The 18425-nt window shown below is 43.4% G+C and overlaps 1 protein-coding gene across 1 annotated transcript in view; it reads left to right on the top strand.

Moving 5' to 3' along the window:
• Window positions 1-2938: 2938 nt before the first annotated feature.
• The window catches only part of ADRA1A (adrenoceptor alpha 1A), a 30817-nt gene continuing 15330 nt past the window's right edge, over window positions 2939-18425 (top strand). The window contains exon 1 of the mRNA XM_019503969.1: window positions 2939-4632. Coding sequence (XP_019359514.1) covers window positions 3750-4632 — 883 coding nt within the window. The 5' untranslated portion in view covers window positions 2939-3749. The remainder of the gene's footprint in view (window positions 4633-18425) is intronic.

Raw genomic sequence — 18425 nt, 5'->3', positions numbered from 1 at the left:
TTAGCAGCTTTTAAAGCAGTTTGCAAACATGAATGAATTAGTCACAGCATCCCATTACCCCTCCTTTCACCTAGGCAGATAATAGTGTCACAAAGAGGAGAAATGTGAGAAGTGCCAGAGTCAGGACTGGAGCTCATGCTGCATAACTTCCAGGCACAGACTTTTGCCACTGCACAAGACTTCCCTGCCCTTGGGAGCTACCTTTGCACTTGCAGATTGACTTATGAATTGAAAACAGACCACAATTTGGTGGATTTTCAGCCAGCTCTATTTTCAGCCATCTGTTCTGATTTTCATTTTGTTGAAGAGAACAGGATGGGCTAAGTGATACTCTGGATGCTCAGCTAGCATCCAAGTGATTGCCTCCTGTTTTGAGACCCGTGGAACTGTGGTCCCTGCTCACATCCTTGTAAGAGGCTGAGGGAACACTAACCATGCTGGTGTGGCTCATCCAATCCAACATCCTGTGCCTACTGGAATTACTCTTAAAGGTGAAGCTTTTAAGTTGACCCTAATTTGTCACAACATTCAGTATTTTTCTGTTTACTTATGGATTGGTATTTATAAGGCACCTGTCCTACTCTCTGCACAAAATTGAAATGGAACAACAGATGGTTATTACCTACTCTTGTCATGTTTAATCTTTCCTGACTTCTGCTTAAATCTGGACACGTTTTCTTGTCTCAGCTCCCCAGGCCTTTAATAATTCCCAAGCACTGTTGCTCGCTCCTCTGGGAAGAATCGTGAAAAAGAGCAGGATCTTGCAATGTTCGCCCAATATAGACTTTAGCAGAGCAGCTGAGAAAAGCATGTGGGATCTATGGTAGTTTGTCATGCTAGCCTTGCCTGCTAGTCCAATATGACAGGTGTGTCTATATGACAGGTGTGTCTGTATGCTTTTTTTCTAACTTTTTTTTCTGGCAGGCATTTCATTTTCTGTATTATAGGAGAGCTGTGAGAGTGGCTTGGGAATTATTTTCATGCAATTTTCAGATGATATTTGCCCATTAATTTTAGGGTTAATTATCAACCCATCAATTGCGTGTAACTGATATTTTTGCCAACTAACGTGGATGTGGGGGGAGAGGGGGAGAAGCGCTTTCCAATATCTTGCATTTTTGCCAGGCACAAATGCTGCTCTTTGCTGAGATATGTTGGCATTAGATTTGTGCTCTTTGTTTCTGAGCAATACGGGAGTGACAAGAGATTACGGTAATGGTAGGGGATGCTGGCTGCTGCATCAGCAGAGCAGTAAAGTTACTGCTGCTTCTTGACAGTGTGGAGCTGAACACTGCAAGGGGGCGGGGGGTGGGCTCAGGGAAGCTGGCACCAAGCCCCTCACAGCCATTGGGATACAGGGAATTTGTGCAATTGTGAGTCATCAAAATATTAGTGGGTAAAGAAGTGGTGAAAGGCAATGAATTTTCAGGCAGAGAGTCCTGTTCCTGCATGGAGAGAGGAGCTTGCTGTGCTTTGCTGTGCTGTGGACTGGCTTTGAATCTCCCTTCCACATGCTCAGCCAGAGGAGCTGTGCAGCCTTCCCGAGACTCAGGAGGTGAGTGTGGACGAGGGGCAGAGGCAGGGATGCGGAATAGGGTCTCACTCTGGTTCTGATTTTCCCAGCAGATTGGTTGTTAGGTGTTTATTCATTTTGAATATCCCATACTCCCTGTACTTCCCACCTCCCTCACCTTTTTTCCTACATTACCTTTTCCCTGACTCGGTGAGAAGTTTTGTTTCATGCACTTAGAAATGAAGTTGGATCATTTAAGTTCCTGTTCCACCCTCTGCTTTACAATAATAACAACCATAATTTCAATAACCTGCAGATGGGGGCTGAATTTTTAATTGATGTGCTCATTAAAACCTGCCTTTTCCTTGGAGTGTCTCCTAGTCTTGTTCTCTCCTGTGACAAAATGTAAAGCTCCAATTTCCTAGCACTGGAAGGAAGGCAAGTTCCTTTAAAGGAAAGGACACCTTTTCACCTGTTCATCCTCCTTGCATATTAATTTGGGTATCAACAGGTTTTAAAATGAGAATTTTACTTTTATACAGGGATGGTAATTAAAATTACACAGATATATGGTGATTTGTGGCAGTGGAATATTTTTTTCCTTCCATAATCTATTAAGAGAGTGGATTTTTTTTTTGTTAATAAGAATGAACTGAAAGCCATCTTATTTGGGAGCTCAGATCTGTGTTGTTAGTTGTGGCTTTTCAAATGTCTGAGTAGTGGCCTCAGATAGGACATTTGGACTTCATTTTTATAAGACGTAATCAGCAGGCCCTTGTAGCTTTATTTCATGGCTTTTTTTTGCTTCTAATGCCTAGCTTTAACTTACATTTCCATGAGATATACCTTTTCCATATTTAGTCAGAGGACACTGAGTTTGGCTGCCAGATATTCTGAAATTTTATGCCATTTAGTAAAAATATATTTTTCTGCAGCAGGTAAAAATGGCTTATATCTGGATAGCTTTCTAAGATGTGCTGTTTGTCCAGCCTAGTGAGAAGTTGTTGGACCTCTGAGGTTGTCACTTATATTACAGTGAGAGGATTCTTGACTTGCAGATTTTGTTCACAGTCAGGTTGCAGTCCTGATTTTTATCCCATGGTCTGTGTAAGAAAATTACCAATCGGGTTTGATTTGATTTAGCCCAAGGTCAGTGGAAAACAAGCTTCCACTCAGCTTGTAATATTGTCTCTCTTCATTTGGGGAGAGGTCAGGGTTGTTGATTAAGTAACAAAATGTGCATTTGTTGTTTGTTTTCTGGAGCAACATCAACTAGTAGTGGTTTCTACAGGCTGGAAGGGAATGGGACGGGGAAGCAGCATAAAAATAGATTTTCAGGCTCTGAAAAATGCTCTGACCTAGGAAAATATTACTCCAGGTTCTGAGAGTCACATTTTCCACGTCTCTTTGCCTCCTATAGGCATCATGTCGGGGAAGAGCACGGCGTCAAAGACTCTGGAAAGGGAAACCTTACTCTCCCCTTCTGAGCCTACAACAAGTTGGTGTTTATAAATCTGGATCCTTAACCCAGGAGACCAGGTGTGTAGAGCTGAACTTTTCCGACGATTGCAAAGACTTTGATCAGTACATCGAGACCCTGAAGCCTACTGTAGATTTAGCATCCTTTAGTTAGAGGAGCATAACTGAGTTGATGGAGCATCATTGCCGTCTTTTGTCAAGCTTTCTGCAAAGCCAAGTGTGAAACAGAATTTGGACACAGAGCACAGCAGTTAAAAGCATCACTATCTTTGGGGAGAAATCTAAATTAAGATACCTGGATCTTTTTCATTATCCCATCACTCCAGCAAACTGAACCTTTCTCCATAAAGCAGGAATGATTTTAGCACTACAACTCAATTACTTCTCTTAGAATTATCCCCAAAATAGGAGAAATGCCATCATCTCTGCCCCCACTATACCCTGCACAGTGGAGATTTTCGCATCCCAGGAAGAATGCAAAGGAAGCCAGTCTTAGAAAGTCTTCAGAACAGTTGCTCTGTTGCTAACTAGCTGCCAGAAATGCAGAGAACAGTAGAAACTTAGAGAAAAATGCAAGTTTTCTAATGTGTTTCTATGTTCCATTTCTGTTTCTACAACATTAGTATAAATGGGTTTCCTAAAAGAGTTGGCAAATACTGCCCACAAAATCTTCAGAAAAAGCTGATCTTGGCACTTCTAGCACCTGAAAGGAGAGTAAGGCACATAGGAGTCAGATGAACATTATCAGTGAGCAACAATGGTTTTCCTCCCTGGAAACTCCTCTAACTGTTCAAACTGCACCTATGCTGTGGGCACAGTGAACATTTCTAAAGCGATATTATTAGGGGTTATTTTGGGAGGGCTGATTATTTTTGGTGTCTTGGGTAATATTCTAGTTATATTATCAGTAGCCTGTCATAGGCACCTTCAGAGTGTAACTCATTACTATATAATTAACCTGGCTGTGGCTGACCTTCTCTTGACTTCCACTGTCCTGCCCTTTTCAGCTACTTTTGAGATTTTGGGTTACTGGGTCTTTGGGAGGATCTTTTGCAACATCTGGGCAGCTGTTGATGTCTTATGCTGCACTGCTTCCATCATGAGTCTGTGTATCATCTCTATAGACAGGTACATTGGGGTGAGTTACCCACTGAGATATCCAAGTATAATGACAGAAAAGAGGGGACTCATGGCTTTGCTGTGTATTTGGGCGTTGTCTGTCGTGATATCCATTGGACCTCTCTTTGGCTGGAAGCAACCAGCTCCAGAAGATGAGACCATCTGTCAAATCACTGAAGAGCCTGGCTATGTGCTGTTCTCTGCTCTTGGCTCCTTCTACCTCCCACTGACCATCATCTTGGTGATGTATTGCCGAGTATATGTGGTGGCCAAAAGGGAAAGCAAAGGCCTGACTTCTGGCTTGAAGACTGAGAAATCTCATTCTGAAGAAGTGACTCTCCGAATACATCGTAGAAACACCCCGGAAGTGAGTGGGACCCCATCCTGTTCCAAGATGAAACACCACTTTTCTGTGCGTCTCCTTAAGTTCTCCAGGGAGAAGAAAGCGGCCAAGACACTGGGGATAGTGGTGGGATGCTTCGTACTGTGCTGGCTTCCTTTCTTTCTAGTCATGCCTATTGGTAAGTGAAGCAAAAGCTCCTGCTTTTTATAACAATTTCTCCAAAGGTAGGGAGATATTTGTGCCCTTACCATTACTTACAGCTGGAAATGGCAGCTGTATGAAAATCCAAACCCTTCCCAAAATAGTATTTGTTTCACCAAACTTCTGTCCACAAGTTGTCAAAAAACAATTCTGAAATTCTGATGTCAGAATAAAAGGTTTATTACAGTTAAAAAAAAATGTATATTGGGGTGTGTAACACAACATGTTTCACTCCGTCTTGGCCTTGTAAAAATTTGTATCTAAATGATTTGTTTCCCCCCATTTTCATTAGCAAATAATCCCCAAATTGTCAAGGTTCACATGATTGAAAGCAAAGTCAAATGTTGAAATCCTTTGTTAGATAGAAATCTTGTCCACAGGGCAGGCGCAGCTCTAGACAGAGAGGTGTAGTTGTGTCTGCATATGTGTTTATAGCCTAGATAGTCAAACTCAGTTTATTTCAAGACTAGATTCTCAGAGGAGCTAAAAGCTTTACGTTTTCACTTGCTCAGCACTCATATTGGGTACAGTTTTTCCAATATTGTCACCAGGCAGCAGCTTCTATTATGCCACTTTTCAAAAGCTGAATATTTCATGTGCATCCAGTGTATTGAGACCTAATGGATATCTGGCCCCTTATTTTGTTGCTGTAAATTTTGTAAATAGGAGTTGAGCTTTTGAAAGGGCTTAATAAAAACCCCACAGCCATAAATAGAATGGCTGCCATTGACGTGAATGGCATGTAACTTAAACCATCATAAAAATACTATTTTATCTTTTCTTTATTTTGTTGTCAAATGTGACCTTTTTTTAAAAAACTAAGGAATGAGTACAGTTTTTTTTTTTAAAAACCAAAGTGTTACTAATTGTTTGCTATTTGCAAATGCTAAAATGATGAATGGTTCCAAAATGTTATGGTATAACTTTTAAGAAATGAACTTTAATTTAAGAGACCTCATAAAGCAGCACAAGAGTCTAACATATTACTATAGCAAAAGGGAAAAAGAGCAAACCACTTAAATCCTGGAAGATTATGGTCATGGTTATATTTATTCTAGTCTTTAGGATCCAAGAGCAAAGCGGGCATGTATGAATTGATTTTTTTTTTTGGTTGTTAACTTCTAAAATTGTAAGTTCAATACATCAGTCACTGAAGTTTAATCTACAGAAAATCATTATTTAATAGCAATGAATTGCCCTCCAGAAAAATAAGATCCTGAATACTTTATAAATTACTGACTAGTATACCACAGTGCTTTTCTTCCCCTGTCTGGTGATATGTAAAACACATTTAAATGAAAAGTGGATAACAGTTTTTGAGTTCTAGCTGTTAAACTAGTTCCTGTCCAAACCAGTTCAATCATCATAACCATCATCAACAGGCTAAAACTTTCTGGGTAGCCCAATTTTTGCCTCAAAAGGGTTAAACAAGAATTTTGAAGTGTGGTACTTACTGTGAAGAATCCAACTGATTTGCCATGACTAGTTCTTACTGGGTGATTGCAAACTGCAATTAATTAAAACAAAACCAAACAAACCAAAACAAAAAACATGAAACAAACTTGCAAAATGCTGTTCTCCCGCCTTTGCAGAGTATTGTTCTGTTAGTGTGCAATAAAGTATTGAAAATTAGGGCTGTTCAAAATTTTGCTGGCAGTTTCGTTTTGACGCTGTTTCAACTTGTTTCGAACTTAAAACTGCAAAATCAAAATGAAACAGAGAACTTTGAAACAGCGTCAAAATGCAACAAGGCAAGTTGAAACGTTTTGAAAATTTTGATAAGTTTTGAGTTTCAAAGCTCAAGCTGGGCTTGCCTGCAGGGAAACAGAAACTAAAGTAAAGAGAGGGAGGGGGAAGGAGTGCTCTCATTAGGGCTGTGCGAAACAGCACTGTTCCGTTTCGACTAGAGTTTTGACGGAACGGCGTTTTGTTTTGAATTTCATTTTGAGTCGAAACAGCTCTTCCGTTTGGCTTCATTGAAACAGTGAGGCTGTTTTGACACTGTTTTGATGTTTCACCCATTCGCTACAATGGGGAAGCTCGAAACAGCCTCTCTCATCTGGCAGGCAGATTGGGGCCCAACCCCAGGAGGGCTGCTGGGGCTGTGTCAGTCTTCCTGGGGCTGAGGGCCCCTGATCTGCCTGCCAGATGATGGTGGGAAGCTGGTGCTGCCGTCTGGGACTGGGGAAGGGAACTGAACCTGAATGCTCAGTTCCCCTCCCCAGTGCTAGATCGGGCAGGGGGATGGGCAGTCAGCCCAGCTGGGCTGAGTTCCCAACCCCAGCGCAACCATCGTGCTGGGGAAATGAATTCAGCCCAGCTGTTGGGCTGAGTTTGTTTCAACTGGGCTGAAGTTCAGCTGGGCTGAGTTCATTTCCCCAGCGCGATGGTCATGCTGGGGTTGGAAATTCAGCCCAGCTGGGCTGAGTTGCCTTTCCCACCCAATTGTAGGGCTGAGGAGGGAAACTGAACAATCTGGCTCAGTCCCTTTCACCAGCCGGATTGCAGCGCTGGGGAGGGGTGCTATGATCGGCTTCCCCTGTGCTGTGATCAGCTTCCCACCCCAGCCATGGGAGGAGGGGAGAGCCAGGACTGTGCTCCCTGCCTGGCTGAGCCTGGAGCTGCTGGGAGCACAGCCCTGGTTCTCCCCTGTCTCGTACCACCTAGCTGCTGGCTGCTTCAAAACATTTTGAAAGTTTTGAAATGTTTCAACTAGCCTCGTTTTGTTTTGAGGCTGTTTCAAAGCCCTTCATTTCATTTGATTTCACTGTTTTGAGCTTGAAATGAGTTGAAACAATGTTGAAACAAAATGGCCAGCGAAATTTCACACAGCTCTAGCTCTCATTATTGACTGTGTACCTGGCCAGTGACTGGCATCCTTCCCTGAGGTCTCTTCCAATCCCAGTGCTTTGGGGAAGGGATGGAAAAAACTGCATAAAGGGCAGCATTGTTTGAACTGCCCTGCTTTTTGCTTGGGGTCACTTATTGGGCTGTGTTCCTGGTTTGCCTGTCAGCAGCTAGAGGTGCAGGGCCCCAGAACCCAGACTCCCCCTGCACTGATCTCCTTGACAGCTGGCAGGCTTGATGGTCTCAGCAGGGGCTAGCATACCTGGAGTTTTGACCCCACTGTGGCTTAACACATACATGTGACTCGAGTTTTTTGCTTTCAAGACTTTGAGGTGAAATCTCCCCCAAACCTCTGTACCTATCTCCTTGAAACCTGGCAGGCTTCATGCCCTCAGAAGGGGCTACCAATTCTGCAAGTTTCATTCAAATCAGGCCAGAAATGACAAAGTTATAGGCTGTTTTGAGCTTCCCCATGATCTCCTATGGGCGAGATGTCAAAACAGCAAAACTGTTTCGACAAAACGAAACGGAACAGCAGTTTTGAATTGAAACAAAATTCAAATTGAAATGCTGTTCCGTTGAAACAGAAGTCAAAATGGAACAGTGCCGTTTTGCACAGCCCTATTGAAAATGTGTTTTCAAACTGATTTTGCATGGCTTCCAAATCGTTACCTAAATTTCAGTTTTGATATTCTAGAAAATTAAATATTACCCTTGAATGGTCTAGTCTCCATTGCTTTCCTTGTGGAAAAGCTATATATTCTATAAGAAGCAAGACACCAAGAGGGTTCTGTAGAAATTTTAAAAGAAAGATTTAACAGAATCTTATGGAAATTACCCTAAACATTGACAGGACGAAATGGAACATGATCTCCTTTCTATAGCTTTTTTGATGTTCTCCCATTGAATTCTTGAGTGGGAATATAACTATTACTTATGTTGTAGATTAACTAAATTCCAGATTCTAAATTAACTATCACTATCTATTTTAGCTTTTGCTGCTACATAAATGTCAATGGGTGCAGGATCTTTCTAATTTTAACTTGGGAGATGTCTGCCATTATTGGGAAAGCATTTGAGTAAAAGATTTCAGAAGGAGAGTCCCTGAGAGGACAGGCTGCCTTGGGTGTCATTATGTTGGAATGCTGGTTGCCAAGATGCCCTAAACATACCCAAAAAGGGTTCAAGAGACTGCATTATACACAAGTCTTATTTCATCCCCAACAGTCATTGCCCAAATAGAGCTGCTCTTGTTGATTCATTTGCTTTAGGGCTAGGAAACCTGTCTCTGTATCTTTGATCCCTTATAAGGGAAGTTTCCTAAGGTTAGTCTGCCTATCTTTATGTGGCTTCTGTGTTATTTTAAAATCACATAATATGTCTTCTCAAAACCTGTTTGCCCCCTTTGTTAGAAGAAAAAAAAAAGCTAAATAGAAATGCAGGACGGAGTAACTTATCTCATGGAAAAACCACTGGCACGTCTCAATCCAGACAGAACTTTCCTACCTGTTTTTTATCATAAGCCCCTCCACAGATGAATTTGTATGGGGGTTTTCATCCATGGACCACAGAGCCTTTTCCAAAGGCAAATAAACATAATTATCTTCTACTTTGCAGATGGGGAAACTCAGGTGAAATGAGGGGAAGTGACCTGCCTGGTTTCACAAAGCAGATTAGCAGCAGAGGCAGGAATGAAACTCTGGGGCCTGGTTTTCAGATATGCCGTGAGTTTGCACACCCAGTTGGAGTTGATGGGAATTCTGTGGCTCTTGGAGTTGGCCAGAAAACAAGAATCCTGTTCCATGAAAAATTGCATGACTTTGGCACTTGTTTTTATTCTGCCTTGGGCCAGAGTCAAGTCTGGGATGTAGGAGTTGCAGGTTCAGGTCTCTCTGGCCTGCCTCATTCAGAGCAGGGGCTAGACTGTGGGCTTTGTATCCAGCATCCCAGATGGGCACGCTAATCACTGGGCTCTTGCTGCATGGTGTTGTCTTTGAATCCATCCTGGAGCTGAGCTGTCTTCCTAAAGTCAGTTTAATTACATCAGATTATTTTCCATAAAAAGATTACTTTAAAAAAAATGGTATTTGTCACTGGAAAATACCAGTGTTGTGTTGAGAATGTGTGGACAGCACTCCAGGCACTCTCTACTGAATATCAGTCGCTACTTTTCTGGTTAGGCCTGTACTGGTGAAGTGAGCTTTCAAAAATTCCTAGAACTCGCATTTATTAGAAAAATCACATTTCTACAAGATGTGGCTTTGCAAGCAGCAGGAAATCTCTTTAAGTGGCCAGGTAAGTTCTCTAGAACTGGAGGAAAGCTAAGTTTCTAGCAGAAGGGAGCTTACTAGCACTATCAACCCTGAAGTCTTGCTGCCCTTCCAAGCCCCAAGAGCAAAGGGCTTGAACTACTTGGGATGCGGCACATTGCTCAGTTAGGCTGCTGTAGAAATGTGTACTGTCCACCTGCTCTTGTTCCATGTATGCCAGTCCTGGAAATGAAGTGGTAAGGCTGCCCTGGGGCATACTTCATATTGCACTTAACACCTGCGTTTCTGATATCTGCCTGTTTCAGGCAAGTCAAGTCATAACTAGGTAAGCTGGAAATCAAGGCTGGAACTCAGGAGTATAACTAGAAAGGCATTTGGCCGACTCACAACATGCTGTAAGAGGGTGAAGGATGGTGGGTGCGGGTGCCTGGAAGAAGCTTTCTTTTTGCTGCCTTAGTAACCGGTGTGTTCGTACTGGGTAGCTGGATCAGTTATCGCTGCAGGGAGTGGAAGAGAAACAGAACCAGAGCACACATTCCACTCCCCAGATCAGAGTCTGCAACAATTTAATCCTGTCCAGTCTTCTAAGGAAACCTTTTCTTCTCAGCTTCAGCTAGATAGTTAGTAATAATCAGCCACAGGTTGCTCTGTGTTGTCTCAGCTCTTCCAGGAGGAAGAGAGCCATCTGATTCATCTCTGAATGGAGAGGATCCCACAAGAAATAGAAAACACCTAAGCTGAGAGGGTCCTGTTAGGAGGGGGTAGATTTATATAAGGCCTGCTGTGACGACCTGTTTTGCTCCAGGCAGTTTTAGACTGTTTCTGCTTATGATACAGGGTGCAGAATAGATCACAAACTTCTCTGACTTGGCTGGGATGCTGGCTTGTCAAGCTAGCCATAGAATAAATGTATTTCGTGGTCCATAGTGAGTGGGTATGGATCGCTGTGTTTGCTTATATACCGGATTGCTTTTGTTGGTACAATAGGGAGCAGCAGTGCAATCAAAAAACATTCGTAACCTATGGGGAAGCTTAGGTAATGTTTAATGGTATAGCTTTTGCTGTAAACAAGCAGGCCTGTAGAGGCCTGTGTTGAATATAAACTTAGCCTTGCGAGAAAGACCTAAGGGCCTTGACAGAGGGAGGTGACAGGCAAGTGAGTTCAAATTACAGGACTTGGGCTCTCAGGGACATGCTGGATGGAAATTGTTCTGCTTCAGTGTCAAGGATATTCAGGTTTCTTTGCTAGTGTTTCCAGAATAGCTGGGCAGGACTTTTTTTTGTCTTGATATCAATTTTCTGAATTCAAGGGACTACATTCGACTGGACACAGCACTTTATGCAGACAAAACATTTAAGATGTTGGTGCTTGCAGAAATGCTGCATTGTTTATGCAGAACTTTCTTGAAAACATTTCATAGCAAACCGTTGTTTGAGCCTGGAAATGCCCAAGGAGATGGAGCCATAGCTCCTAGCCTTGGGCATTCCCTAGATTCTGCAAAGGAAAACTAGACAAGTCGATCATGATTCCCATGCACCCAGCTTTCTCCTGGGGCACTTTTTGTGGGTGGAGTGTGGACAAGTTAGCCCTTTGAATGGATTGCTTTGCTGCTTAGAAACCCTAAAATATTTTCACCGCTTGCCTTGCTCTTGGCACAGGCTGACGCCTGCTCATAACTACGCCATGAGAACAGCCTACTCCTCCCAGTTATGATTCAGTCGTCAGGAGGTGGTTGGAAAGAAGCTATCCTTATCTACTTGGGTCCCACCACTCTCATATGCCCTTTCCCCATGCCAAGTGTCTCAGTGCCTTCTCTCCCTTAGTGTAAACCTTGGCCTGGTGGACTGTCTTCTCACCCTGACAGTCGTCTCTTTTCTTCCACAATTTAACACCCCATACCTTACAGCTTTTTTTTATTTTTCCAAAGGTATTCTGAAATAAAATGACTCCAACCACAAGTATGGAAAGAGTGCTGCCAGGCTGGCATGCACGGAATATATTGTAAGCACACTGAAAATGCATGCATAGCTTTACTTGAACAGATTCAATGGAAGTAACTTTAGATTCCTCGTATGCACATTCACATATCTCACAGCCAGTCACTTCAGTTTCATGTGTTGCACTAGTTGGTTCTGCCTTGGCTTCCCTGCATTTGTTTACTTCCTGCCAGTCCTGTTGGCTGCTGATAACCATTTAAAAAACCTTTCCTGTCCCTCTGCATGCTGTGCTAGTCTGTGATTGGTGTGCCAGTGATGCAACAGCACTGAAGCATTCCATTGACACGGACATGAGGCATGCAAGTGGTGTATAATTAGCAGGGAATCATGGAGTGTACCTTAATTTACATAATTAGAGATGCAAAGACTCATTTAAGGAAGGATGTTTTTAGAGCTACAGCATGGTACTGGTGGTTAGGAGAGCTGAATTCTTCCATTCTCACTTCTGCCATGCACTTTCTTAAAAAATGAACTTGGGCAAATTTCTTAACCTATCTCCCGCTGAATTGCCTCATCTGTAAAATGGGCCTATTTTCTAACCTTGCAGAGGCTTCATGCTTCTTACTATGCTTTGAGATCTGTGCATGAAAAATGCTGTGCAATTCCAAATCCATGCTGATACCTTTTTGTTACTTTAATGACCTGTCACTAAAGCTGACCAGTCCCCATCTGATTACAGTGGGTGGGTCTAATGCTTTTAGAGAATGGTTTGTAGGAGTACAGCCATTTGGGTGCTTACCGGGACTGCTAGGAGTCTCAAGGATGAGCTGACTTCCTGATGGAATTTCTGCTTGTGATTCACCTCCTCTGCACGTGTTCCTCCTCCTGCTTCTTGTCTCGGCTGAAACCTGGAAAGGAAATACTGGAACTTGACACAGGTTGTAGAAATGAAGACTCATTAACTGTTTACTCTGAACAGGAATATGGGAGCTTGTCTCTGGGAGGAATGCTTTTTTGTTGGCTTCTAGGAAATCTGGATGATCTCTGAAGTGTACAATCTGGTTAATTCTGCCTCCTGTTTCCGGTCTACTTCATGCCCATGCTGCTCACCCTGTCTAATGGGGGCAAACACGGTAGTCTTAAGGCACTGATAAACCAGGACACTGTTAACATGTCCTGCTGCCTTGCAACCTACACTACATCTCTTTCATTAGTCATGCTCCTGGTCATAGGTCCTAACTTTTATTTATGCCAGGGCAGGGGGAACTAGTATGAAGGACATGTAGAAGGTTTTATGCATTTCAGGTGGCAGCCCTCTTCCCAAGGAGAGCCAGGGCCTTTGGCCCCCGCATGTACTTGGCACCTCTGCTCCTGATTCACTGAGTCCATGTGGGCATCAGTGTCCAGATCAGTGGAGTATGAGGGTGCCATTTCAGAACAATGCAGCCCTTCAAAGGGAAAATATAGATGTGACATTTGGGCTAGGGACAGACATTCAAAAAGCCTGAGCCTGAATTGATTCAATCTTTTCAGATTAGCCTAACCTGGCTAGGTTAAACTGGTTTGAAACCAGACAGACATTCTCTCTGGACTGAGAAAATTCAGGCACATGCCTGCAGTGGCTCAGGCTAAAAGTCAGGGGGTGTTAGAGCAGCCCTCTTTTCACTTCCACAGGGCTGAGCTGAGGTGGGTGTGGCCAGGCCCTGGCAGCACTCTCTCATTAGGGAGGTCTACCTGCATGGTCTCAGGCTTTTCCTGGCTGCCCTGGGCTAGCACTCTGAGGCAAGAGTGTTTGTGCAGTGCATGCATCTGTTGATGATACGGAGCTTTTAAATCTCCCTCCCTGCTTCATCATACTGTCGGCAGCAAACTGACAAGCAAGCAAGCCAGCTGGGGGCTGATAGTGATAACAGCCTTTATTACCCGTTTAGCAAAACAATGTTGTCTCTCCATTACTTCAGACTTATAGTTTCATAGTTATTAGGGCTGGAAGGGACCTATTAGATCATCCAGTCCGACCCCCTGCCCTGGGCAGGAAAGAGCGCTGAGGTCAGATGACCTCAGCCAGGTGTCTGTCCAATCTCCTTTTGAATATTTCCAAGGAAAGGGACAATACCACCTCCCTTGGAAGCCTATTCCATATTTTGGCAACCCGCACTTTAAAGAACTTTTTCCTGATGTCTGGCCTGAATTTGCTCTCTTTTAACTTGTGTCAATTGTTTCTAGTTACCCCAATTGTCGCCCTGGTAAACATTGCATTCCCCACTTCTTGATGACCCCCAACCCCCCCGATGAGTTTGTAGGCGGCCACAAGATCACCTCTCAGCATCCTGTTGCGGAGGCTAAAGAGGTTCAGGTCTCCCAATCGGACCACATAGGGTTTTTTCTGTAGGCCTTTAACCAGATGGGTGGCCCTCCTCTGAACCCTCTCCAGGCCATCTATTTCTCTCCTGAAGTGCAGTGCCCAAAACTGGACACAGTACTCCAATTGTGGCCTGACCAATGCTACATAGAGGGGAAGTATTGCCTCCCTAGACCTGTTTGTGTTGCACCTACTTATGCAAGAAAGAGTGCAGTTAGCTTTACTTATTACCTTATCACATTGGTGACTCATGTTCATTTTGGAGTCAATTATGACTCTGAGGTCCCTTCTTAAATAGCTTACTGGTTGACCTGTTGATTAGCTCCAAACAGCCCTAAGCAGTCACTGTTTTGTCTTCCTGCCTTGGTGAAATTCGAGATAGACACACACAAACACCTTTTGGCATTAGCTAGCATACTACATGCCTAGGGTCCATGGGCCTGGGGTATGTGCTGTGGGAGATGGGAGGGAGGGGATGTCCTGCTTGAGCAGTGGCGGTGGGGAGTGTAGGGCAGGGGGAAGCCAGGCAGACCCTGCTGTGTCTGCAGTCTCTGCTGGAGCCTTACACAGCATTAGCTAGCATACCACATGCTGGCTATGGTCCGTGCTGTGGGAGAGAAGAGGAAGGGATCCCTGCTTAAGCAGTGAGTGGGGAGGGGGCAGGGGAAGCCAGCAGATCCTGCTGTACCTACAAGACTGCTGCAGCTCTGGCCCGGGAGCAGAGGGGAGAGACCAGCCCTGCTGTGGAGCAGAGAGCTTCACCCAGCCCAGAGAACATGCCAGGATGCTGGGGGACTCAGCAAGGGGTCTGGGACAGACATTGCATAAACCGGTTTGAGCCAAATCCGTTAAATCTGATACTACATTCAACCAGGCTTATCTCTAACCAGTTTCAGCCATTTTCAAACAGGTTTATGTGCACTGAACATCTGTTTTGTTACAGGTTTAAACCAGTTTCTGATCACTTAAACCAGTTTATGTGTAATGTCTGTTCCTAGCCTTAAGGGTTCCCAAGAGGCAGGTAAAGCAAGCTTAGCCCTGTCCTTTGAAAAATGCTTTGTGATTTCTAGAGGCAAGGGGCTTGTCTGTTTATAGCTGACTCCAGCTTGATTGATTAATACCTGGTTCGAACATGAGTGGAGACATAAAATCTTTATGGGTGAGGAGGGTGAGCCTGGTTTCTCATTCCCCATTACAGAGGCTTGCTTTGAGTTGCCCTCAAATTTTATTTGTGAAACCATAAAATAACTGCTATTAGTAACTTCCACATTTACTTTGTGTTTTTTTTCTCTTACATAATGTTCTCCAGAAGTTGTCTTTTCTGTTGCATGAAAACTACCCAGTGATGTCATGAAACCTTTTTTCAGTAAAAAGCAGCCAATGAAGACTGGATTGTAATATACTTTTTGTGGAGTTTAGCAGCTTAATACAAAATGTGTTTAATTCAAGTCAGTGTGGCCTCTGTGAAGTCAGAGCCTTCTAAGTATGAATGAGCATATCAAAGTCCAGCAGTTACTTTTCCACTATTAAGTCTTTTAACTCTTGAGAATTACTTTTGGTGTAAGGGTGCATTGTCACAGACCTCATCCCCTTGAACAAAACATGTGGCTCTGCATGGAAATACTGGGTAGCGGTGTGGCAAATTTTACATAGTTGTACCAGCAAAAGCTGCAGTATAGACACAGTTATATAGTCCTACCTGACTTCTGTTCAGAAAACTGGTTCAAACTATACCAGCCAAAAAAACCCTTTTCTTTTTTGGCTTTATAAGCTTCATTATCATAGCTCTTGTCAGGTCTTTTCTGACTATCTTGGTGATACCAACTAGTTGGGTTTTTTTGTGAGGGGGGGAGCTTTTTGCTTTTTTTTTGCCACAGGATAACTTATTCTGGTGGTTGACAAGGATAGAGTGGGAAGTTTGAGCAAGGGTCAGGCGCTAGAACAAAGGACAGTGAGGTCTCCATGCATCAATGGAGACATACTTATTTATTTATTTATTTATTTATGGTGGGCTGGGTGAAAGCAGCTTTCCATCCTGCTCTCCAGGGTGGCAGATAGCTGCAACAGCCCATAAGGAAGTCAGAAATAACACTTACTTTCTGCTCTGCTCTCACTCTCCTTTGGGGAGGCAGTGCATTACTTTCCCATTTCCCCCCGCTTCTACATAATTTGGCAATCTCAAAGAGGAGCACAGTGGAGGTTTCACTCCCTCCCTCTCCCACCCTCTGCCATGAACGGGGCAGGGAATAGCAGGCCCAGGCTTTTCCCTGAGAAGGGCTGTTTTAAAACAGTAAGGAAGAGAGCTTCCTCCCTGTTACTTTCGCTCTCAGCCAGATAATGGTTTCAGCAGTCCAGCCCTGCAGTTTTCATATCAGAATATTTTGGATTCTAGACACGAGGGCGGCATTCAGAGCTCAGTTCCTCCATATTAGCATCTCAACATGTTCCCTTAATGACAAAGAAACCAAATCGCTCCTGCAGAGTTGCGTGGCAGGAGCTCAGTAAAGGGAAAGCATGTATGCCCTTCAGTTTATTGCGTCTGTGTGTAGCTATTGAATAGCAATAGAAAATATGCTGGAAAGGATGACAGCTGGACTATTTTCTTGGCAAGTTCCTTAATGACAAGGGGAATCTTTTTCCTAAGCGTGGTTTGGAAATGTGTCCTTGGTGTTGGGATGAAATCTTGGCCAGGTTGAAGTCAATGGAAAAATGCCCTTGGGCATAAAAGGGACAGAGATTTCACCCCTGGGGTTTAAACTTAAATCTTTGCATCCCACTGAATCAGGAACCCTACAAAACAAATTGCAGAGCGGATCCTAGTAGTAATATTTTGACCCAAAAATGGGGGAGGAAATTTTTAAACAACTTCTGCATCTTATGTAGAAGTGACTTAAGCTCTGTTCCTCTGGGTTTCCTATACAATTCACCTGTCAAACAGAAGGCATATCTTTACCACTGAAATATTCTTATCTTGTATATGGATGACTGAGTCACCACACTCATGCCTCTAGAGGGCATGAGCCAAGAGGAACGTCTTTCTCCTCTGGCTGTCTCAAATGTCAGAGTGCTTTTCAGAAAGCATTATGCAGTACAGAAGTTGTGATGTACCAGTCACAAAGAGTTTCAGAATTTTAGCTTAGTTCAGAAGTTGAAGGGACAAATCTTAATAACTCCTCCAGGGGTATAAATGCCAGTGTTGTCAATCCCAGATGTTGAGCTATTGTGACTCAGACCTCCAAGTTCCAGAAAAAAGTATGAGATTTGGCTTAGAAGTAATGGGATTATTTTAAGAAATGAGCTGATTTTATTCTGAGGCTTTTAGGTGTCAAGCCTTCAAGCTTTTCATTGAAAACACTAGGGCTGGAAGCTTGCTTAAAAAAAATGCAAGTCCGGATTCTGTCACGATCTGATTACTTCAGAAATTGGGGCTTTAGGAAGAACAGCAACTATTGCAATAAAATCATAAGAGTTGCAACAGTACAACTGAGAGCACTTCTGCTGTAATCATGAGCAGCAGGGGCTACATGGAATTGATTTGCAAGTCAGTTGGGTCGCTCCAGATTTATATTGCTATCAATGCAAGCTGACTTTGGCTCCAGGTGTTTCTCTGAACATTTTGAGTCTGCAAATCTGGGCAGTAAATCTAACACTAACTGGCTTGCTTAGGACATATTTGAGATGTTGATATACAGTGCCAGCATTTTAGAGAATTGGGTGGATGATAGCACTTCAGAGGAAATCCAGACCCAGACATGGGGGATCTTTGTAGTTTTGAACAAAGAGGGCCTTCCTGGTTCTAACCCCAGTCTCAATTTCACCCCAGCGAAACACGAGTCCTCCTGTATGCGCCAAATCTCAGAATTCAGGATCTGGTTAGAACACATGTTCATACCATTATAACCAGTCATTATGTCTTTGTTAAAGACGAGTAGAAATGATAAGCAAATGGTGGCTGTGTGCAGTTTGTGTGTTCACTCCAGATCCTAATTTTACAAAACCCGTGTAACTTAACAGTGTTAATGTTGCCTGTTCAGACCCTCAGCCTCCGGTGGCATTTCCAGTTTCAGCTGCATTTTCGCTTCCACCCAACTTATCCAAACACCCTTGAAAAGGTGCAGTTTCAGATGCCCATCCTGCCCAAGCAATAGCCTGCCCTTCTGTATGTGTTACACTGATTTCATGGTACAAAAAGCTGAAGTGTTTCCTACTTTTCCGTGCTGCTTTGATCATAGATTTGTTCCCATGCAAGAGACTTTCCATAAGACAAGAATTGGGTGAGATGTGCTGGGGACATTAAAAGTACAGATCACAGCTGTGATCCGTTCAAAGCAATAATAATAACTACACACACTC

Source organism: Gavialis gangeticus, unplaced genomic scaffold (assembly GCF_001723915.1).
Source record: "Gavialis gangeticus isolate Ggan-Ray unplaced genomic scaffold, GavGan_comp1, whole genome shotgun sequence".
In the NCBI taxonomy this organism is placed as follows: Eukaryota; Metazoa; Chordata; order Crocodylia; family Gavialidae; genus Gavialis; species Gavialis gangeticus.
This window is presented reverse-complemented; position numbering and strand designations above follow the sequence as displayed.